At 48.6% G+C, this 24,993-nt stretch overlaps 1 protein-coding gene across 1 annotated transcript in view; it reads left to right on the top strand.

The window, feature by feature from the left end:
* SACK1C (scaffolding CK1 anchoring protein C) overlaps positions 1-24,553 on the top strand; it is a 47,080-nt gene extending 22,527 nt beyond the window's left edge. The window contains exons 3-4 of the mRNA XM_090065264.1: positions 10,655-10,779; positions 22,998-24,553. Of these exons, the coding sequence (XP_089921390.1) occupies positions 10,655-10,779; positions 22,998-23,958 (1,086 nt within the window). The 3' untranslated portion in view covers positions 23,959-24,553. The remainder of the gene's footprint in view (positions 1-10,654; positions 10,780-22,997) is intronic.
* Positions 24,554-24,993: the final 440 nt, after the last annotated feature.

Genomic DNA, 24,993 nt, shown 5'->3' with positions numbered 1-24,993 from the left:
GTTATTATTTATTTATTTATTTTTTGGCTCCTGCTCATCCCTTCCTCCCTCCCTCCCCCTGTTCCCACAGCTAACTGCAGGCAGCCAGGGCACAATGCAGGGGCCATCTCTGTTAGTTACTTTAGTACTTAATACATAAAGAACACAGAATACTTAATAAGGAATACTTAATACAGAAAGAAAGAAATGGAGGAGCAACCCATATTGCCAATTACTGTTGTTTACTACCCTCTGCTAGTGGTCATACCCATACCACCATCAGAGGTTCTGTATGTGCTCCTGCCACCATGCCTTCCACCCACTGCACCCACCATGGTATTCAAAATTGCGGAGCACAGCAACATCACCAAAATGGTAAGTTTGCAACTGTGTTTGGAGTGTGACACCTCTTCTTAACACTTTAATATTTCAGAGGTAACCTTCCTTTCTTATAATTGCCATTGCCATTCCAGAAACATGCTGAATAATGCAGGTGGACACTGAATGGCAGACCCGCCCCCAAGACATATACTGGTGTGGACAATCTCTTTGGAGTTTTCTCAGTCTGCTGCTCTGCTCTACCCAGCTGGGCCACAAACTACCAGGCCACTTCTTTGCCCTTCAGGACCCTCTGTGGCCAGTTTACCATGAGGCAGGAAAAAGAATCTGAACATACATTTGAGGACATAGAAGCAACATGGCAAAGTAGAAACAGAAAAGGGCTTGTTGTTTTAAGAATGAGTGCCAATTAGACACTCAATATATAGAGGTGATTGAAAATATAAGGAAGGAGGACCCAGGAAACTATAGGCCAGTCAGTCATACCTCGATTCTGGGCAAGCTTTTTGGGAGAATTATCCTGGCGCATGTCCACGAGGGGCCAGCAGGGGAGATTATGCTTAGGGGCAACCAACATGGGTTCATTAGAGGCAGGTCCTGTCAGACCAACCTAGTGGCCTTCTATGACCAGGTCACCAAATTCTTAGATGCAGGGGTAGCAGTGAACATAGTCTTTCTGGACTTTAGGAAGGCCTTCAACACTGTCTCTCACCCCATGCTCGTTAAGAAACTGGGGGACTGTGGTGTCGACACCTACACAGTCCAATGGGTCACTAACTGGCTAGACGGCTGCACCCAGAGAGTGGTGGTGAATGGGTCATTTTCTACCTGAAGGGATGTGGGCAGTGGGGTCCCCCAGGGCTCGATCCTCAGGCCTGCACTGTTCAACATCTTCATCAGTGACTTGGACAAGGGGGTAAAAAGCACCCTGTTCAAATTCGCAGATGACACTAAGAAGGGGAGAAGTGGGCACACTAGAAGTGAGGAATAGGCTACAACTGGACCTAGACAGGTTACAGGGGTGGGCGGATGAGAACAGGATGGGTTTCAACACTGACAAGTGCAAGGTGCTGCACCTGGGGAGGAAGAACCAGCAGCATACCTACCGGGTGGGGAACTCCCTTCTTGCCAGTGCAGAGGAAGAAACGGATCTTGGAGTCATTATTGACTCCAAGATGAACATGGGCTGGTAGTGTGGGGATGCAGTCAGGAAGCCCAACTGTACCTTGTCATGCATCCACAGATGCATTTCAAGCAGGTCCAAGGAGGTGATCCTCCCCCTCTATGCAGCACTGGTCAGGCCACAGCTGGAGTACTGCGTCCAGTTCTGGGTGCCGCCCTTCAAGAGGGATGTGGACAACATGGAGAAGGTCCAGAGGAGGGCCACTCGCATGATCAGGGCAGCAGGGCAGACCCTATGAGGAGAGGCTACGGGACCTGAACCTGTTCAGCCTCCAAAGAGAAGGCTGAGGGGGGATCTAGTGACCATTTACAAACTAGTCAGAGGGGACCAGCAGGCATTGGGGAAGTCCCTGTTCCTCCAAGCACTCCCAGGAGTGACAAGAAATAATGATCACAAGCTGGCAGAGGGTAGATTCAGGCTAGATATCAGGAGGCGCTACTTCACTGTCAGGGCGGCTAGGATCTGGAAGCAACTTCCAAGAGAAGTGGTGCAGGATCCTACCCTGGGGGTCTTTAAGAGGAGGCTAGATGAACACCTTGCCGGGGTTGTTTGACCCCAGTACTCCTTCCTACCATGGCAGGGGGTTGAACTCTGCTAAGGTCCCTTCTGACCCTACCAACTGTGAAACTATGAAACTTAAAGCAGGTAGGCCCTGATACCAGGAAGGCTGTATAGCGTATAATAGTGGTTGGCATACTGTGTATAACTGACAGATTTTGCTAAATCACAATAAATTAAAATGTTACTTCACATCACAGCTGAAATTGCCTATGGTGATAGGCCTTGATTTTAAACTAAAGATGCCCTCAACAAGGGAAGCTCAGTAGCTGGCTTTATGGCCAGAACCAATTCCAATATTACAAGCTTAAGCCTTGAATAATGCTTCAATAAAGTCTTAATAATAGTGTAATAATAGAGTATAATGTACTGTGTATAATAGTAAATGATGTATACTGTATATAGTGTAAATAATAGTAATAGTTACATAGTGAAGACCAGAGCCACTAGGCATTTGGGAAGAGAGAGAGGAAGGGAAGAGACAGCTCCTTGATGAGACTGTCACTTGATTAGCATATATGTATGAATTAAGTACTTATTTAAGTGTTAGAATGTAGGAAAAAGTCTCACCTCAACTAGAAGCAGGCCTGTCTGCCTGCCCACCCACCACCCCAACTTGAGGCAGCTGACTAGACTAGAGTTGGCTGTGCTCCACAAGCTACAAAGGAGTGCAATCATTACTAAGACACAGTGGCTAGAGTATTGTTATTATCAGTTACAATTATTACTAGTATAATTATTAATTTAATCATTACTGTAAACAGAATTCCTTGGGCTCATTGTATTCACAACATACAAAAAAGCACAATCATTAGGAAATAGGCAGCCCACTATGTTAGGAAAACACAATACCCCAATACATAGGCAATGTGTAGGGGGAGCACAGGGGGGCATATGCCCTCCCTGAGATTGGCCACCACTGAAACAGCTGCCAGGTTCTGTGGGTGGTCGCTGCCCCCCTTGCCACCAATGAGTCCTCCAGTGGCTGCAGGTGGTCCCCGCTTGCTGCCACCAACAGTGGCGTTCGCTGCTCACCAGCCCCACCCCCACCACCAACACTATTGCAGCCGCCTCCAGGCAGTCCCCACTCGGCCCACCCTCACTGCTGACATCACCGTGGCCGCCTGCAGGCAGCCCCTGCTCGCTGCTGCCACTCCCCATCACCGACACCGCTGCCCCCGCCACCTGCAGGGGGTCGCCATGCCCCCGTAGCCTCAGGAGGCACGTGTCATTCATGCCCCAGTACCAAAAATTTCCAATTCTTTTGCTGTACCTGCTGGCCGAAGTGAACAGAGCACCCAACACTCAGCCATTTCTCACCCAGCACCCATAAATGACTTTGTGCTCCTTTGTACCTTGAAAATACACTGAGCCCAAGTAGTGAAATACATTGAAGTAAAAAAATTTGGGTATAAACAAAATTTTAAAAAGGAACACTGCACCCAGCATCTTTTTTTCTCATTAGCAAAACCACAATTGAGTTACATTTTTAGAAATTCAAGCATTCAAAGTGTCAGCCAGCCAATGTTGCAGGAAATTCAGCAGATAGAGGAACCCAACACCATTTGGGCAGTGGTACCCCGTAGTTTGAGGAAAGTATCCCTGCAGGGCAGAGACTAATAACACAAGTTAACACAAGACAGGTGATGTGGCTCACGGAAGACGGGGAAAGGCGGGGGGCGGGGGGGCTAGCTCCCATTGTACTGTGATTATTTCTAATGATTACCAGATGCTGACAATGAGCAGGCAGGTGACCCCATGAACTTCGTTCTACAGTGTCATTTGCATAACTTAATAGCATATAGTGAATAATAGTACATGGTGTATAGTGTATATAGTGTATATAATAGTAATAGTTAAGTAGTGTAGACCAGACCCACCAGGCATTTGGGAAGAGAGGGAAGAAAGGGTGCCTTGATGAGATTGTTGCTTGATTAGCGTGTATGTATGTATGTATGTGTTAGAATGTATGCAAACCTTGGACCTCATCTAGAAGCAGGCCCTGAGAATGTGGCTTGATTAGAGTCAGTATCATTGGATTGCTAAATCACAGTAAATTGAAATTGCTTATGGTGATAGGTATTGATGTCACTAAAGATGCCCTCAACAAGGGAAGCTTAGTAATAGGCTTTGTAGCCAGCACCCATTGAAAAATTACAAGGTAAGCCTTCAATAATGGTGCTAATACTAATAAGCTTATAACTCTGTATACATGTGAAAGTATGCAAAGCTTGGACCTCAACAAGAAGCAGGCCCTGAGAATGTGGCTTGTTTAGAGTCAGTGTAATTGGATTGCTAAATCACAGTAAATTGAAATTGCTTATGGCGATAGGTATTGATGTCACTAAAGATGCCCTTTTAGAATTGATCAGAATTGTGCTTGATTACAATGTATGTATGAAGCTATGTATGAATTTGAATCAATCAATCAAATTTGAATCTGATCAATTCTCTCCACCCACCCCCTTGGGCAATGAGACCCACCAGGCATCTTGTAGGAGGGAGGGCCTCGGGTGATAAGACCCACCAGACAGTGGGCAGGAGTGAGGGCCTTCGCCTACCACCCTGGGTGCTAAGACTTGCTGGGCAGGGGGGAAGAGTGAGGGCCTTGGGTGCTAAGCCCAGACCCACCAGCCATTTGGGAAGGGGGGGTGGGGGAGAAAGAGAATCCTTCAGTGAGAACTGGCTTTATTGGACTTGGACTCGCCCACCACCCTGGGTGCTAAGACCCACCAGGCTGTTTAATATTTGGCATAGAGAACAGCAGTCAAGGTGGAATGCTTATTTATAGCAATAGTCCCTTGATAAGAACTTTGCTTGCTAGGGTGTAGGTATGAATTTGAATGTTTGGAAAGGTACGACCTCAACTAGAAGCAGGCCTGGCTTCCCACCACCCCAACTTGAGCAAGCTGACCAGATAGATCAGAGATGGTTGCGCTCCACAAACTTACAAAGAAGCACAATCATTACTAAGACACAGTGGAAAGAGTATTGTTATTATCAGTTACGATTATTACTAGTATAATTATTAATCCAATAATTATTTTAGATAGAATTACTTGGGCTCATTGTTCTCAGAAGACACAGCAGAGCACAATCATTAGGAAATAGGCACCCAGTCCAGTACCTCAGATCTTTGGGCAGGCACCAGAGAAAGGCACCTGCAAAGGAGGGAAGCCAACAAAGGCAGCCACATCAGATATTATTATTATTATTATTGTTGTTGTTGTTGTTGTTACTGATTAACATTAGGAAAAGACATCACCCCAATCTCATTACCTCATTCTCATCTAGAGAAGCACAGACTGTTTTTGCTGACCTCACTAAAGTATTCAGCTGATACTGGCTCAGTTTGTCTGGTCCTATATTCACACGAGAGCACTGTGGCAAAATTTTATCCATCTCACTGAAGAATTAAATCTTTGAAAACTTGATGACGGTTGTCTTGAACAAAGACTTGATGCATCTGAACATTTCCATTATAACTTTTTTCTTATCTCAGGGTACTTACTTTTTTGCCCTATGCTCAGTAGAGCGGGCACAAGTTTCAAAATGATGAGATCCTGTGTATCCAAAACATGACTTCTAAATTTCATACGCTGTGGATGACCTAACAGGGGAAATGTTTTTTTTCTGAGAGGACCTTGTTTTTTTAGCCAGGAAGCACCTGACAACTATGCTCACCATAGTGAACACCAATACCCCCCACCAAACAAAGGTTGTGCAAATACCCAGTGCCCTGGGCTTACTTGTTGAAATGCAGATAAGAGTTAAAATGCAGTGGTCATTGGTTGAATGCAGCTAGACAGAGCTCTAGACCACAATCCCCCCCCTCCCCTCACCCCGCTTGGTGGTGGTGGTGGTGATCTGAGAAGCAGCTGATCTGAGAAGTGGCTGACGATGGAGGAAGACTAAATGGAGATTCAGGACAAAATGTGTGAGGAGTGGGAAGTGGAAAATGGGGAAGAACGGAGTGAAGACTTCTCCAACATGGAGAATCTGGAGGACATGGGTGAGCAGGAGGAGGAAGAGAAGGAGGAGGAGGAGGTGATAGTGCTGCTGATTACCCTGTTGATGACCTTGAAATTAATACAAGACATGCAGGTGGAGATAACAATAGCAGCATATTTATCAATAGTGTTGCTCAAAGCTTGTGATGAGGAGATGCCTGCATGTACAGGCACCTCACAAAAAAGGGGATCAAGATATGCGGTGGAGTGGGACAACCAAGAGGCATGCAAAGAAATGGAAGCTGACTGGGCTCTGTGGATAAACCTCAGGAGCAGCAACCTCATGGTCTGGGTCTGCAAGAGCAGCTTGGACTGGTAGGAGAGAATCGTGCTGACCACTTGGCATGATCAGCAGTGGCTGCAGACGTTCCAAATGACCAGGGAGAACATTTTATCATATTGTCTTGATGCTAGGGCCACAAATTGTGAAGCAGGACACTAATATGTGTCGGGCGATCCTGCCAGACAAGAGGGTTGCCATGGTCATCATGAAACTGGCCATCCCATCCAGCCTCTGCTGCATCGCGAACCAGTTTGGTGTGGCTCCCTGCCCGGCTGGGCTGGTGACTCACAAGGTATGCCAGCTGCTGCAGGATGTCATGGCAAACAACTTTATTTGCCTCAGGAATCCTCAGGAAGTCACAGATGGCTTCAATGCCATGGGGTTCCCTAACTGCATAGGGGCTTTAGACAGCACTCACATACCAGTGCGGTCTGCTTTGGGGAGGGGGAAGTCTTTCACAAACAGGAAAGGAGTTGCCTCCATGATCCTACAAGCCGCGGTGGACCACACCAGGGATGGTTCATGAACATTTTTACTGGGTCAGCATTTCTGCGGGCTGGCAGCATGCACGACATGCGTATATTCAAAAACTCTCCCCTGCCTGGCCTCATGGAGAAAGGACACTATGCACTGTCCCCAAGACAGTGATCCATGGTGTTGCCATTCCCCCACTTATAATAGCAGATGCTGCTTACCCCCCCCAAAGCCCTGGCTCATGAAGCCTTATGGGGTGAATATTATGGACCTGCAGAAGCTGCTTTTCAACTTGCATCTGAGCAGATGCAGGATGGCCATTGAATGTGCCTTTGGCTGACTGAAATCATGATGGAGGGCGCTTAACTGCTGGCTCAGGCTGGAGTCAGAAAATATCACGGCCTTTGTAGTGGCAGCCTGCATGCTGCACAACATCTGTAAGACTCCCGGAGAGTTTTTCAGTGAGTCATGGGCTGATGAAGTGCGACAGGCAGCAGCTAGACAGAGATGTGGCTGGGCAGCAGCACAGGGACTGAAGACATATCCACAAAGAGAAGCTGGCTGGGCAACCCTTGTGCGGGATTGCCTGGCAGCACATATTATGGATATGGATGCTGTGGCAGAAAGCCACCTTGGTTTCTCCCCAAAATCTCTGCCTTGTGACAATGTGATAAAATCTCTGTGCTGTGACCATTTGAGTAGGGTGGGCTCAGCAGAGGAGACCACACCCTTACCCTGTCTCTTTAGGTAACTTGAGCTGGCTGCATTCCTCAGGGAGGGGGGAAACCTGCTCCTTCTGCCTACGTGACTGGTACCTGGGTGAGGGGCATCTATCTGGTGGGCTGGAATCTGCCTGGTAACAGGTGATGTATTTCAAATTGGTTGGCTGACAGCCAACTGGGGCTGGCCTCCACTGGACCAGGTGAATGAGGTCACAGGGGCTATATAAGTTAGGACGGGTGAGGAGGCAGTCTCTTCGGCCATGAGGTGAGGCAGCAGCCATGTAGGGGACACAGAGAAGCTTTACCATCTAAATTGGCTCTCTCCCCCAAACTCACGAGCTAGAAACCTCCTGCCTCCAGAGGGGAAGCTTCACCAGCCTCTGGATGATGCTTGTGAGTAAGCTACTCAAGATCTGATTAGATATCTAGCTGGCAGTAACTCAGATGCATGATCAAAAGGCTACCTCAGCCAGACTGTTTGCTCTTTAGGATTTCTAGGATATTGCTCAATCTTTACCCTATTTTCACCCTACCCCTGTAACCAATAAAGTCTTCCTTTGTGACCGGTGTAGGAGACTTATTGAGGGGTGGGTCTAAATTATGCCTAAGAGACCCCTTAGGTCTGTGGACTAAGGGAGACTGTAGTTTTTGCCCCCGGACTTGGGGAAGTGCCCCAAGTGCCTGTACTGGGTTGAGTACCCGTAGGACATTAGGCCTGTGTTTCCCCAAGAACACAGGGCCGGGAGTGAGTCCATTCTTGGGGTGGTAGCAGCGATGTTACCCCCAGGCTAGCGTATGTGCTCCAGGAAGGGGTCAGGCCGGACATAAGGCACCCCTAGGGAGGCATTCGGAGCCTGGCAGGTGGGCGGGCGCAGGGAGGTGGGCGGCTCAACGGAGGATTGCCCCCTACTGACCCGCCACAGATGCTGACAACAAGTAGCAGTGGTTGTTCTTGATTACAATAATTTTTTTTGCTATTTACAACATAAACAAATGGGTCTGTCTGCAGGAGTGTGTGGGGGAAGGTAGTGGATTGGGGGTGGAGGATGAGCAGGGCATGGGGGGAGGTAGACTGGGGTAGGTGGACTGGGGCGGTCTGGGGGTGCAGGGTGGGGGGGATCATTACCACAGATCCTGGTTTTCTCTGTTTTTAAAAAAATCCCCATTTTTCAATTAAAAAAGTAACCCCAAATCCACAGAAAAATGTAGATTTGGGGTTACTTTTTTTAACCGAAAATTGGAGATTTTTTTAAATCAGAGAAAACCAGGATCCCTGATCATTACACACCACCACATAGCCAGCCTAAATCAAATCCTGTGAAAGGGTTAATTACACCTCTCGTTGCTAGCTGTGGGGGTGCGGATGGGGCGTAAGTGGTATTAGCAGCCTGCAGGAGTCTGGGTTACGAGTGTGTGGGGCAGTGGGGGGGAGGGTCAATATTCCACCCCACTGACAACCCACCATTTCAACAACATTTCACAATATCCCTCCAAAAGCTGTATGCTGCGCTAAGCAAACAGAAAAGGTGGCAGGTATTCACGGTGTCACATGGGCAGGAAAGGGGAGTTGGGGAAGCAGCCTCTTTGAGGAATCCCCATGGAAATTGTTCCAAGCCTGGGCATCTTGGGAATGCTGGGAAATGTAGTCCTAAAACCCAAAAAACTAACAGCTGGCAGATTTGACACCACCCACACCTCCACTCCCCAAAACACTGTACTATTAGTATACCATTTATTTTTAATAAGCATTCATGGCACACATTTGCTTCAGCAGCACAACACAAAACATGAAACACCCACACACTGGTCCACCTCATCACCACCATCAGCTACAATCGCCAACTACCTGGGGCAGCACCCGCTACTCTCACCCTCATATATGTCTGATATGATATATGCAGTTAAAAAGAATCATATATATGATTTCATTACTTTGCAACATGGGGGAAGGGAAAGGGCGGGGAGTGGATGATTCATACGGCTTGGCGTCAGGATCACCATGGAGTCACTTTACTGGGAGACTGGACCAAGCCTAAGTGGGTGCAAGTGGCAGGGTTTTGGGGTGACTGTGGCCTGGTGTGGGGGGGCAACTTAGTGTGAGATTCCTAGTGGGGACCAGAGGGCAGGGACTGTGAAGGCTGGCTTACTGGTGAACATGCCCCTCTTGCTGTAATTCATTAAGAAAGACATTACTGGGGGTAGACTGGTATTTGGCTCCCCATGCTGGAATCTGGGAGGAATTACACGTGGGACTTAATTTGTTTGAAAGACCGTGGCATGAAAATACAAACGCACCAAAATAATGCAGGTTAAATTTTTTAAAGCTCTTTAAATTAATGAGGATTAAATGCCATGGCATGTACAAGCACCATTGAAGACTGGGTTCTGTCAAGCATCCTTTTCCTTTTGACATTGGATTTTGGGTACTGCAAGGAGACTTAGGAAAGCAGTGACATCTCTGCTGTAGGAGCAGAGCTGTATTATGGTTACTTCACTGAAACTGTTTTCTCGGTCATCCCATCAGTCCTGGGCTGAATCAGCAAGGCTTCCTACCATAATTGATTTCTATGGAGTATATCTTTAATTTGTTTGCAAGTCTTTTTTGGGACATGTAAAATAGATTATAATGCCAAATTGATTAATCTCATAATATGGTTTTAAGATTAATGGGGATTCATCCATATTTGAGGTGTTTCTGATGGGTTCTACAGGGTTAATAACTCAGTGCTATTCAAATTTTTTATAAGGAATCTGGAAGGGAAATGGTATGAATTTATAATCAATCCATAAGGACAGGATTTTCCAAGATTTCTCAGACTAGATCATTATGTATTAATAATTTTCTGTGCATTTATTTAATTGCATAAATACATATGCATAAGTATGTGACAGAATATGCTCTTACACAATGGAATGCAGAAACTTGTTAATATTTTACACCTTTTTGCGAACCTTCCTTCAGGACCAGAAATGCCACCTCAGACAACTAATCTAGCAGTTTACCTTTAATAAATAAGTCTGGTGAGAAGGAAAAGGAAACTCATTTTGTTCAAGCTGATTCCATTCAATGCATATACTCATACCATGTTTCTTCCTTTGGTTTCAGAACATGAGAGTCCGATATGCAAGTGGCGATATATACTACAGCAAAGCAGGCAAGAAATTTGGAGGTCAAGTGCTGGAGAACTTTGTCTTAATAGATTGTGATCAAGTTCTCACTGGTACCTACAGGTGAGACTCATTTACCACCTCAACTGTGTGAGACATTGTGTCAAAAAGTCATTATTACCAAGTTTTCTAAGGCTGTAGACAGAGATAATACTAAACCATTTTATAAGGGAAGTGGTTGATATATTACCCTGGAAAGTGTGTATAGGGTAACTGACAGGCATAATCAGGGCAGCCAGAAGTGTAACTAGGGCAGGGTGACTGGAACAGCAGCCCCTGGTATAAACTTGGGAGGGCAGGGGTGGAAAAAATAACAGCTGCTGCTTTAGCCACAACCCAGCCCAACCCAGGGTTGCCTGCTTGAGAAGCTCTAGGGAAGAATTCTGTATTTTTAACAAAGGTAATGGTTCGGGTGAGGAGAAAGCAACTTTTAATATTGATTTAGGGATCACAAGGTAGTTTGCATAAAGGGATGATCTTTAAGTTTTTTCACTTGAATTTCTCTCTCATCTGACGTAAATCTGAGAAAACCATTTCCTAGATGCCATTCTCATTCTATAGCAACCCATAGCTTTGACTAAGGTTTCACACATCAGTTATAATGTCCTTCAACTGAGCTGTGCAATTGCATGCCATTATTTTGGGTGCTGTAAGACCTGCCATCTTACAAGGCCTGTGTAAATACTGATGCACTCATCCTTGGCCTTTATTTTTTGAGTTGAAGTTCAGGAGAATAGCTTGCTACACCTTGAAGGTGCTTTCTGGTATACATATAGGTAAACACTGGAATAGAAAGAGAAATCTCCATCCTCATCCAGTCTTTGAAGGATTTTGCTGTTTTAGACCAAACTGTTAAATAATTAGCATTTAGAAGGTTCTCATACTTTTCTATAAGATTAATTCCTGGGTATCTCATTGAATTTTTAACCCACTTATCAAGTTTTTCACATTCCTGCTTAGGTTTCTCAGAAATATCAGAATGATAAATCAGAAATGTTACATAATTATTTTGTTTTGTTTATGTATTTATTAGCTTTATATAGAATTATAGGAAAGTAGGGCTGGAAGAGACTTCATGAGGTCATTTAGTCCAGGCCCCTGCTCATTGTAGGATCATCTCTGATTAAATGATGCCAGCCAACTGTCTCTCAACTAGGGCTGTGTGAGTCTTTGGATCCTGTTTCAGATCCGGTTCTACTTCAGATGCTTTGACGACCAAAGCAGCAAGCCCGGTTCGAAGTGGGGCCTCAGCAAAGTTATCTGAAGCAGGTCGGAACATCCAAAGTGCTTTGGATCCGCTTCGGATGCTTCAGACCTGCTTCGGACAGCTTGATTGACAATTAGAAGAGGGAGGGGGAGTGGGGGAGGGACAGAGAGTGGGAGGGGGAGAGGGAGGGGGAGCGGGGGGAAGACCGACATCTGTAGGTAGCCAGTGAGAAGGATGGCAGTGTCTGTGAGGTGGGACTAGAAACAGTGTAAAAGCCTCTGTTCTGAGGCGTTCTCTACCCTTTCGCAGCTTGGTGCCTGTCAGGACCTTTGTGAGAGACAAACACTCACACTGAGACATTGTGGCTTGCTAGTTCAGTACTAGTTGAACTTGCCTGATCCTTTTTCTTGTTACAAAGGAGTGGGTAGGATTTAGCTTAGCTTAGCTATTTTATTCAATGTCACCCACCCACATCATGATTTTTGCCTGTCAGCAGCTAGGGGTGCAGGGCCCCGGATGACAGACTCACCGAGTGCAACACACACAGCTGGCAGGCTTCATGGCCTGGCAGGGCCCAGCACTCAGGCCCGCACTAGATTTAACCCCCATGTGCCCCAAGATAGATGCAGTCACCCAAACACCCACCCACGTGATGAGTTCTGTCTGTCAGTGTCCAGTTCCCCCCAAACCCCTACACCAAGCTTCTTGAAGCTTGGCAGGCTTTATGCTCTCAGCAGAGGCTACCATCCCTGCAAGTTGCACCCAAATCGGAGCTAAAATAAAGTTACAGATTTTTCATTCATCCCCCATTATAACCTATAGCCGGATTTCCGAAGTGGCTCCAAATCTTCAGAGCCACTTCGGCTGGATCTAAGTGGCAAATCAATCTGGAGCTCTGGATCAGATCGTGGCCATCTGAAGCAGCCGGATTTGAAGCCGGATCAGATCGCTACCAACTTGCACAGGCCTACTGTCAACCTGCTCTTGAAAATTTCCAGTGATGGAGGTTCCACGAGTTCTCTAGGTAGACTATTCCTGTGATTGACCACCCTCATAATCATAAAGTTCCTTCTAATCCTCAACCTAAATATCGTCTACTGCAGCTAGTGCACTGCTCCTCGTCCTGTCCCGTGTCTACAGAAAAAAGTCCATCTCCTTCCACTTTATAATCACTCTTTAGGTATTGAAAGACTGTTATCAAATCCCCTGTCAGTATTCTCTTCCCTAGATTGAACAACCTGGTTCTTTCAGTCCTTTCTCATAAGTCTTCCTTTCTAGGCCCCTGATGATTTTGTTGCTCTGGGCTCGAATCTTTCCAAACTTTCCACTTTCTTTTTGAAGTGTGGTGCTCAACACTGAGTACAGTACTTCAGGGCTAGGGACAGATATTACACATAAACCAGTAAAAGGGATCAGAAACTGGTTCAAATCTGTAACCCAACAGAAGTTCAGTGCACATAAACCGCTTTCAAAATGGCTGAAACTGGTTTAAGATAAACCTGGATGGATGTAGTATCAGATTTAACTAATTTAGATTAAATCAGTTTATTGAACTTTTTTCTCAGATTCACTGCAGATTCAAGTTAACTCTCCCAGCATCCCAGGATGCTTTGCATCTCCCCTGCAGCCCTCCTGCCCCCTGCAGGGTGGGGTGGCCAGCCTTGGCCCAAGCTGTCTGCTCCAGCCAAGCAGGGAGGTATGGTCTTGTGCCCCCCCGCCCCACTTGCTCTTCCCCACTGCTTCTGACCTGGGCCACTGCAGGCATGTAGCTGCTTTTCCAGAATCAAAAGTGACTGTTTACTTGCATATTGGTTCAATCTCTGCATTTTAGACTAACCTGTGATGAAGAGTAAATCAATTCAACCTCGGGCTTTTTGACTGTCTGTACTTAGCTCAGATGAGGCTTCACTAGTGCTAAATAGAGTGCAAGAATTACTTCCCTTGATTTGCAAGTGACACTCCTTTTAATACAATCCACAGATCTTTCTCTAAGATAAGTGTAGGGGTTTGGGGGAAACTGCACCTCAAGCTGTGGACAAGCAAAACTTGTGACATGGGTGACACTGTGTGTGTTAGGGCACAGTAGGGTGAAAGCTGCAGGCCTGCTAGACCCTACTGCCGCCACAAAGCCTGCTGTCAAGGAGATAGGTTCAGGGGTTCTGGGACCCTGCACCTCTAGCTGCTGACAGGCAAAAATTGTGACATGGGTGCTTGTGCAATTGTGTCTCTCTTGGGGCACGGGGTGGGCAGAGGAACTACTGCAGGCCTAGCCACTAAGCTACTGTGTTACTAATCAATCATGATTCACTCAGGGACCAGCTCAATACACAGTACCTAGCTACTGGCAGCTACTAGATAATGAGTTAATTAGCAAGGATTAACACCTACAAAGACTTACTTGCTGGGAGGTGCTCTACACACTGCCAGACTGTTCCTGGCTGCATGCAAGATGCAGCTGCTTGTCTGTGTCTATGTGCACTCCTCCCCCTCCCCCAGAAGCAGCCCAAAGCCCACAACCAGGCTGCCCTGCAGTTCTCTGCACTACCACCGCTGCCCTGCTGGGTGGCCTGGAGGCAGTGGTGATGGCAGTGGAGCAAAGCCTGGGCACGGGCTCCAAAACCATGAGTGTAATTAATGTAATGCATTCAAAAAATTAACGTGAACACTAATTAATGCATTAATCACACATGTTAACCGCGATTAATTGACAGCCCTATGGAAACCTTTTCAATCTCTCCCACCTCTGTGTCAAAATCAAAGTTACTCTGGCCTTGATTGTGGAACTTCATAGTTGGTAGAGTTGGAAGGGACCTGAGCAGATCATCAGGGATCCTGGTTTTCTCTGGTTAAAAACAGCAAATTCTCTGGTTAAAAACTCAAAATCTGTGATAAAAATGAAAGGCCCCCCACAGCCCCTCCCAATGCTGCTGGTGCCCGCACTCCCTCTCACAGTCTCAATAGCCCTCCTGATGCCCCTCGCAACAGCCCCCCAGACCCACAGATATGCAGACGCAGACACTGACACCCACCCCAGCAGGGAAGTGTGTGTGGGGGGAAAGGGAGGGGCAGGATGGGGGAAAGGGAAGGTGCTGGGATCAAGAAGTGGGGAGTGTGCCCCTGTGCCCACTCCCAGGAGCAGGGTCGGGGGGTGAAGGCAGGGGTGCCACTCGGTGGGCTACACACATGCCAGCCGGCCTGACAGGAGGTTCGCACACAGAGGCCGCCACGGCAACTCTACCACTGCACCCTGTGCTACCATCCTACGGCCACCTGAATGGCTTTATGGGCAAGTGGTGTAGGACGTGACAGCAGCAGTGTTGTAGCAACCACTGTGTGCGGGCCACGTATGTGCCGCCTGGCCCGGGGGTGAAACGGGGGACTTGCATGCAGTGGCATGCCCAACTGGCTGCACAGCTCCGTGGCAGTGTGGGGTGGTGGCAGCTGCATGCAGGGTGGGGAGGACTTTGTGGGCAAGTGCTGCCACCATGGAGCCATTCCCTTTGCCCCTGGATCCTAGAGGTAAGCGGGGCTTGGGTGCTGTGGGACAGGGCTGGGGAAGACGTTTGGGGGCTGAGGGAGTGGGGGTACTGCCAGACCCAGGCGGTACATCGCAGCTGGGACCAGGGGCAGGGGTTGAGGGCTGGGGTGCCCCTCTGTGGCAAGTGATATGGGGGGGCAGTGTAACGGTGCCTGCCATGTGCTGCACACATACCTCCTGCCTGGGGGAGGGGGAGGCTGCCATGCAGCTAGAGCATAGCTCCATGGCCGACGCTGCAGCCAGGGTGAGGGATGGGGGCGCAGAGGCGGGGGGGTTGGGCTTGCATGCACTTATTTGGAGGCCTGTGATGGTGGTGACTGCCGCTGCCTCCAAAACTTCCTCACTGCTGCCGTGGAGCTCTGCCCAGAGCTGTGTGGCCAGCCGCTGGGGAGCAGTGGCAACATGGTGATGGCCGGGCGGCATGCAGCCTTCCCCGCCACCACCTGGTGCCGCACTGCTGCCGCCAGCTGCACAGCTCTTAGCATGGGTCCATGGCGGCAGCAGGAGGTTGTGGAGGCAGCCGCAGTCACCGCCGGCACAAGCGGCTGCTGCTGCTTGCCTGTCAGGCTGTCCATGTCAGTGGTGATGGCCGCTGCATAGAAAATGTCTTGCTGCTGCCGTGGAGCCGTGCTCGGAGCTGTGTGGCCAGTGGCAGCAGAGCAGCTCAGTGGTGGGGCTGGGAATGGCTGCATGCCACCCGGCTACCACCACACTGCACTGCACTGCTGCCTGCACAGCCCCGAGCACAGCTCTGCAGCAGCAGCAGGAGGTTTTCTATGCAGTGGCCATCATTGCTGGCGTGGGCAGTCCCACAGGCAAGCGGCAGCGGCTGCCCGTGCCAGCGCTGCTGCATACAAAACCTCTCGCTGCTGCCACGGAGCTGTGCTCGGAGCTGTGTGGCCAGCGGCAGTGGCTCAGCACTGGGTAGTGGTGGCCAGGTGGCACACAGCCATTCCCAGCCCCACCACCCACCCCATGCCGCTGTCACCAGCCACACAGCTCCGAGCATGGCTCCGCGGCAGCAGCGGGAGGTTTTGGAGGCAGCAGCCATCACCGCTGTCATGGGCCTCCAGCTAAGTGGCAGCGCCGCATGCAAGCCCAAGCCCAAGCCCCCACCCTCCCCCCTCCCCCCTGCGCCTCCATCCCTTGCCCTGGCTGTAGCGTTGGCCATGGAGCTGTGCTCCGGTCACATGCCAGCCTCCCTTTCCCCCTCCCCCAGGCAGGCAGCCAGGCAGCATGTGTGCGGCCCACACATGGCGGGCACCACCACACTGTACCTGGCATTGCTTTCCCACAAAGCCCTCACAGAGGGGAACCCCTGCCCTCACCCCCTGGCCCTGTTCCCAGCTTCAATGTGCCACTTGGGGTTGGCAGCACCCCCGCTCCCTCAGCCCCAAATTATCTTCCCCAGCCCTGCCCCACAGCCCCACTTACCTCCATGCTGTGGGGGCGAAGGGTGAGTCTGAGCCTGAGCCCAGCCTTGGCTGCCTCAGAGGCTCAGGACCCACCCTCCCCCTTCTCCCTCTCCCTCCAGCAAGGGCTGGGGGTTTCCTTCCTTTTTTGCAATTGGCTCCTGCAAGCTGGAGCTGTGGCAGCCTGCAAGAGCTCTTTGCAAAAGTGGAGATTCTGTGGATTTCTCTGCTAAAAAGAGAAAGCCGCATTTCTCCGAGAAAAACCAGGAATCTGTGGCTTTCTCCATTTTTCCGTGGGAAATGGAAAACCTAGATCCCTGCAGATCATCAAGTCCGATGCCCTGCTATGGGCAGGAAAGGATGCTGGGGGTCAAACAACCCTGGCTGGGTAGTTGTCTAGCCTCCTTTTGAAGACCCCCCAGGGTAGAAGCGAGCACCACTTCCCTTGGAAGTTGGTTCCAGATCTTAGCTGCCCTGACTGTGAAGTAGTGCCTCCTGATGTCTAGCCTGAACCTAGTCTCAGTCAACTTATGGCCGTTATTCTTTGTTACTCCAGCTGGTGCTCCGGGGAACAGGGGCTCTCCCATTGCCTGCTGGTCCCCCTTGGCCAGTTTGTAGACAGCCACCAGATCCCCTCTCAGCCTTCTCTTGTGGAGGCTGAACAGGTTCAGGTCCCATAGCCTCCCCACATAGGGCCTGCCTTGCTGCCCCCGATCATGTGAATGGCTCTCCTCTGGACCCTCTACATGTTGTCCACATCCCTCCTGAAGTGCGGTGCCCAGAACTAGACACAATACTCCAACTGCGGCCTGACCAGTGTCTCATAGAGGGGGAGGATCACCTCCTTGGACCTGCTCAAGATGCACCTGTGGATGGATGACAAGGTGTGGCTAGCCTTCCTGACCGTGTCCTCACATTGGCAGCCCATGTTCATCTTGGAATCAATAGTGACTCCAAGATCCTTTTCTGCCTCTGTGCTGATGAGAAGGGAGTTCCCCAACCTGTAGGTATGCTGCTGGTTCTTCCTCCCCAGGTGCAGTACCTTGCACTTGTCAGTGTTGAAACCCATCTTGTTCTCAAGCACCCACCCTTGTAACCTGTCTAGATCTAATTGCAGCCTGTCCCTCTCCTCTAGCATGCCCACTTCTCCCCACATCTTAGTGTCATCTGTGAATTGAACAAGGTGCTTTTCACTCATTTGTCCAAGTCACTGATGAAGATGTTGAACAGTGCAGGCTCGAGGACCGAGCCCTGGGGAACCGGAATGCCCACATCCCTCCAAGATGAAAATGACCCATCTACCACCACTTTCTGGGTGCGGCCCTCCAGTCAATTTGCGACCCATCTGACCATTTAGGCATCGACACCACAGTTGCCTAATTTTTTAATGAGAATGGAGTGAGAGACAGTGTCAGTGAAGGCCTTCCTAAAGTCCAGAAAGACTACATCCACCGCGACACCTGCGTCCAAGGCTTTTGTGACCTGGTCATAGAAGGCCACTAGGTTGGTCTGACAGGACCTGCCTCTAATGAACCCATGCTGGTTGCCCCCAAGCATGATCTCCTCTGCTGGTCCCTTGCAGGTGTGCTTCTGGATAATTTTCTCAAAGAGCTTCCCCAGGACCGAGGTAAGACTAACAGGCCTATAGTTTCCTGGGTCCTCTTTCCTCCCTTTTTTGAAAATGGGGACCACATTGGCCCTTTTCCAGTCTTCTGGCACCTCACCAGAGCACGACGAGTGCTCCTAAAACTGTACCAGGAGTCCCGCAATGACCTCTGCTAATTCCCTCTGCACTCTGGGGTGGAGATCGTCAGGGCCTGCTGATTTGAACACATTTAGTCCTACCAGAAGTTCCCTGACTAGGTCCTGCACCTCCCCTGGGTCTGTCGGGAATCCCACTGTGGGGATGACTTGGTCCCTGCTCAGAAAAATGGAAGCAAAGGAAGTGTTAAAGAAGTTAGTTTTGTTGTCTGATGCGACCACCAGATTTCCTAGCGAGTCCTGCAGAGGCCCCACGTTACCTGGTACTTTCTTTTTACCCTTTAGGTATTTAAAAAAGGACTTGTTATCTTTAATCTGGGTCGTTAGTCTCAGTTCCATCTCTGCCTTAGCCTTCCTAACAGCCCCCCTACAATCTCGAACAATGGAGGTATAATCCTCCTTGGTGATGACCCCTTCCTTCCATTGGGTGTACACCTCCCTTTTAGCTTTGAGACATTCCTGGATGCTTTTGGTGAGCTTTTGGTGGGGGCTTTTGAGCACTCCTGCCCCTTTGATCTGCATTGGGATTGTCACCCGTTGGGCTTGGAAGATCATCTCCTTAAGGAACGACCACTCTTCCTGGACTCCCAACTCCCCTTCCGTCCAGGACCTAGTCTTCTTACCTCATTGAAATCCGCCCTCCTGAAGTCCAAGGCTGCTGCCTTGCTGCAGGCATTTGACACCCTGTGCTGGATGGTGAATTCCTGTAGGCGATGATCGTTATCGCCCAGGTGGTCGAGAACCTGTCGTCGCCCATGGCCAGGACCAGGTCCAACAAAGTATTTGCCATGGTGGGACTCTGTACCTCCTGGGTTAGATGGAAGTCCTGTAACTCACCTAGGAACCTATGTGAGCGGTCAGACCTGGCCAAGCAGATGTCTGGATAGTTTAGGTCACCCATGGTGACCACTGTAAGGGGATGGGGGGGCGTCACTTACCGTGAGACCCCGATCCCCGGATGTCCCCTGGAGAGGAGGTGGTACGGGTTGGACCGTCCCGCTTCGCCGCTCTCGCCTGCCACGACTTGATGGAAATATGGGGTTCACCCGTGCCGGGAAGCTGGCAGTCCACGTGGGGTACAGTACCTCCAAGGTCCAGGGGTCCTGAGGGCTCCTCCTCCCCTACACCCTCGCCCGGTCCTCCGGGGTGGGGAGCCTCCGTTAGGGCTCCCTTGTCTTCATGCTAGCTCCACAGTGGGCGGGTACCCCACACTGCTGGGCCCTCACCAGGAGTCCTATCAGCACCTAGTCTCCCTGATGCTGATCGCTCCACTAGTCCTGAGGTGTCTCTACCTCTTGTGCCTCACTCTCCAGACCCGGGGGGGGGCTACAAGCTCTGCCTCCCTGCCCGCGGGTCTTCCCCGCGGCCAAGCGGCCCGCAGCCGCCGGAGGAGGGTCCCTCCGACCGAGCCTCCCTTCCCGGCTTCCTCCGGTGCAGTGGCCACTGGTCCCTTTGGTAGCTTCGTCCCTTTGGGGCCTGCTGCGCCCCCTGGCTCCGCCGCCTCCCGCCTTGCAGGCTGGTGCTGCGCCGCTCCTGGCTTTACCGCGCCCGGCCCAGCTGCCTCTGGACCTCCGGCTCCCGGCTTCGCCGCCGCCGGCTCCCCGGCTCCCGGCCTCGCCGCTGCCGGCTCCCGCCGCGTGGCACCCGGCGCGGCTGTACCTGTCTCCGCCGCTCTCGGCCTCGCAGCTCCCGGCCTCACAGCTCCCGGCTCCGCAGCTCCAGGCTCCGCAGCTCCCGGGGCAGGCTCCCGCTGGAGCCTCCGTCCTCCTCTGCTCGGGTAGGCGGTTCCTTTTTATCTTCCCGCGCCGGTCCCGCGTCGGCGTGGTTCAAGTTCCGGGAAACCTTAAGTTCCCGGCCGGGCTTCCGGGTCCGGACCCGGAAGCAGGGCGGAACTCTGGGGTTCCCCACTCGGGCCGGGCCCCTCAGGGCCCTGGCCCCCTCACAACCACATCCCTTGACTTAACTACCTCTGCGAGCTGACCTGAGAATTCCTGGTCCAGCTCTTCCCCCTGGTTGGGTGGCCTGTAGTAGACCCCCACCATTAAGTCCCTTTTCCCCCCCGACCCCCTTGTATTCTGATTCAGAGCACTTCAGTCTGCCCCTACTCTGACCCAATACTTCAGTATGCTGATGATTGTGCTGGCACTGTACATACAGAGGAGGACCTACAAATGGCTCTTAACTGCTTCTTTCAAGCATAGCAGTGGCTGGGAATGACCCTTAACATTGAAAAAACCAAGGTGCTTCACCAGTCTACTCCAAGCTAATCAACTCCCCCAGCACAGATCCTCATTGACAGACAGGAGCTGGAGAATATTGAACACTTTGCATTCTTCTGCAGCTCTCTCTCGAAGAAGGCCAACATCTACAAGGAAATCCCATATAGGATCCAATGCTTCAGCTCTGCCTTTGGAAGATTGAATCATCGTGTGTTCAATGATCATGACAGCAGGACTTGAACAAAACTACTGTATAATGTTATGGTAATCCCAACTCTTCTTTATGGTATGAAGCTTGGGTTACCTACAGGGACACCCTGAAAAATATGAAACACCATCACCAACGCTACCTCTGGGAGATCCTTGGCATGTAGTGGGAGGATTCTCACATGCATACATTAAGACACTGGTATTTTACCACCAGTATGGAATAACTGATTATTCAACTTCAGCTGTGGTGGACAGGTCACTGTGGCCATGTGTAGAGGAAACAAGAGGTGTGTGTGCACAATACTTTAAAGCAGGCTAAATGTTTCTGCACCACTTTAATGGTATCGGTGTTTGCACACCTTGGTGGTGTATTGTGCATTAATTCCAGCCACTGTAGGAAATTCAGCGGCATAATGTGTCTTAAATGACTTGGGGTGCAGCTGCAGAGTGAAGCACTGGGCTCTGTGCAGCTCCATCACTCTGCAGGCAGCCTGACAGCAGCCCAGGAAACCATTCTGCCCAAGAAAAGTGGTGAGCCTGATTTTCCTCCCAGAGCCTGCCTGCTTGCCTGAGCTGTACGGGGGCCCAGTGCTTCTCTCCACAGCTGTGGTGCCCCCTGGAAATGCCTGACCCAGGTACCTGTGGGTGGGTCCCATCGGGGGGGGCACCACAGTGGGAAGCACCAGCCCCACCCAGCCCAGGGATCAATCTGCTTGCCAGCAGCTCACCCTCCCCTCCCTGCTGGACAGGTAGGTAAGTCACCGGGGTGTATGCACAACACGGGTGTTTAATCACCCCTAAATTGAAGCAGTGTTTTTTAAAACCTTAAAACCTTTAAAATGCTTCAATTTAGGGCCCCCGTTTTATCTACACTTGCCTGATGTATGTATACCAAAACAATTGTTATACTCCCATCTCAGCCAAGGACAAAGGACGTGGGGGCTAGAGGAAATGCTTCAAGGACACCCTCAAGGTGAACATTAACAAGAGTGGAACTGACGCCACAAACTGGAAAAACTAGCCTTGCACAGGATTACATGGTGATACCTTGTCAGAGAAGGTACATCTCACTTTGAAGAAAACCATCTTACTCTGGAGGCAGAAAAATGATAGAAATGGAAGGAAAGGAAACAAGACTGAGAAATTTGTCGTTTGACCTTCCCTTTAGCCACCCCTGTAGCATTTCCCAGAGAGTCTGCAGCTCTAGGATTGGCCTTCTTAGACATCATTGGATTTATTTACAGCCCTTTACTTGATCTGTGGAAATGATCATCCTCAACTGTGAAGGATTGCTGATGACAATGATGATAGTGAAGTAGGTTGATAATCTAGATCTATGGGTAGGGAACTGATTAGATCATTTTAACATTCTTTTAAATGCCTAAATTGTGTTCCTTTATATTAGCTAGGTCTTAACATTTGGTTCATTTTTCCTCAAGAATTAAATTTGATTTTAATTAAGCATCACATTTTAATACAGCTTCACCTTAGACAAATGTGGATTACAATGTTAGAACATGTTAGAAAAATGGGATGATTGTGTTCCTTCCATTCTGCTGAAAGCACAATAAAGTGGGTCAAATACACCATTTGTGTATGTGGCTGTTTCTCCCTTGCAGTTAAATGGATTTGGTCTTACTATGTAAAGAGCATTTGTGGCTGGTATCTGGAAGAGACTTTCCATTTCAGGATTATTTGTTTATGTTCACATACAATTTACTAAAAGAATGAATCCAAAGGAAATACTGAATTTTGTACCACAGTTCAATGACTAATATGATTATTTTGCATAAATTTCATTATGCTCAACATAATATCATTGAATTTAACATACTATAAATATGACATACAATAGAACATAAATCATTGAAACCTTAAACTGGTACTAAATACCTTCCTCTACTGACTTTGTCATGTTGAAATTTCTGTTGCAGGTTCACCTGGCTTTGCAGCCAAGTTCACACCAGCCTGGTGACACATTTCCAAGGCCAAATTGTTGCAGATTTTGACAGAGAGTTCCGATGTTTGTACGCAGAATCCATGCCTGTGACTTGCTTCTCTGTCCCTGACACTGGAATCCACACTCCTTCTCACAGTACCTCCTGGAATGTCCAATCTCTCTTAAAACCTGCTCAAATGAATGAGAATGAAAATGAAAATTCCAGCCCCTCAAGCAGCCTCTCAAATGCAAGCATCGCAACCATAAAGTTGTCTCCTTTTCTGCAGAGATTCACATACAATGAATGTCAGGAAAAGCAAAGTCTGGTTCCTGGTTTCATTAGTGAAAAAAGAAAAGAAGCTATGATACCTGGTAGCCCTAAATTGGACTGGAAACCATTGGACACTAGTCACAGCATTTCAGCTGACTTCACATCTGTGCTATATAATAAGACTCATCTCATGACAGGTAGGGCACCCTTGCAATTGGACTCTCCCCTCATATTAAGTTCTTATGAATACAGTCATCCACAGAATGAGACACTCGGTAAAACTAACATTGACCAGTTATGCCATCACTCTGCTATAAGTCACAGACTGAATTCAAGACTACTCCCTGATAATTTTGTTACAGACAGAGCAATTGCTAAGGAGAAAGGGCCCAATGCTGTTTCCAATGCTCTCTCAGTAGAAAACAGCATCAACATGCATAAGGATGAGAAAAGACAGACTCTTGGTCACAGTAAACTTGATCTAATTATCCAGTACAACCAGTTAAAAAGAGAAAAGATGGCTACAGTTCCAGACTTTGATAGACTAGATGACGTGTCAATACAAAATGACAGCAAAATCATCAAGGATGAGAAAAGAATGACTCTTGGACACAGTAAGCTAGATCTGATCACCAAATATAACAAATTAAAATCAAAGAAAATAGGTAGTCGATTTGGGTTTTAAACTGTTTTTTGTGGCCCTTGCAATGTTGGCTGATCTCATTTATGTGTTGACAAACACATACTTTTCTCTGGTTGTTTTTTCTCATGGCACTTTGAAATCAAATTCAAAACACAGTTGCCACATCCTTAATTATATCTGATATAAAAGGAAGCCTGATGCCAGTTCTTAATTTCTTATATTTAGAGAGGTCAGATTTTACTGAAAGTGTACGAAAAGGGCCAGCAACTAATATTAGAATGTTGGTCACAAGATCACTTTGTGAGTGACAAGATAAAAAAATATAGACTTCTTTTACTCCTTATAAAAAGGACTATCGTTCCCCAAACTTTATTTAAAAAAAATCATTTGAAGCTACTCTGTATAGTTCTTTAACTGATTCTGTTTGGTGACTAACTAAGCTTCTTGTTATATCTAGAGAAGTGTTAAATAGGAATTCCTTATCAACTTGCTGAAAACAATGTGGAAAGTCATTGCACACTACATAAAAAAATAAAACAACTGAAAATATCAGCATCCAGTCATGTGTGAATGCATGTATTAGAGAGATGGGGAACTAAAGGAGTAAATACGTGAGCATATATGCATCATCTTTGTGTTCTGCCATCTTATTTCCTGCTGTTACGTGCATCTAGTTTCTAGTGGAAATAATTCAGTGCTACAATGCTGTGTAAGGGAGGAGCTAGGTTCTGAAAGAGTTTCCAGCACATACTGGTTCCAAAACAGCTGCAGCTGTATACCCTATAGAAGAGTCACAACTTACAATTTTCCACATGATGATTCTTGTGGTTCATTGTATTAAGATAGTGTGCCTTGGATTAGGAATTGAAAAAGAACACTTGAGCCATGTCCTATTATTTTTAAAATGAAGCCAGTAACTACAGGGTGGAGAGAACAGATATGGCTTGCTGCTTCTACCATCTCTCCAGTCCCAGGAACAGGTTTGTTTCTGTACTCAGCTGGCTGCCAGCTGCATCACAGTAAAGGGGTAGGACAGTAAGCCTGGGTGCTCCAATATCTGCTGCCTGTCAGGCTGTG

This window comes from Crocodylus siamensis, chromosome 10 (genome assembly GCF_052110815.1).
Source record: "Crocodylus siamensis isolate JL-2025a chromosome 10, ASM5211081v1, whole genome shotgun sequence".
Classification (NCBI taxonomy): Eukaryota; Metazoa; Chordata; order Crocodylia; family Crocodylidae; genus Crocodylus; species Crocodylus siamensis.
This window is presented reverse-complemented; position numbering and strand designations above follow the sequence as displayed.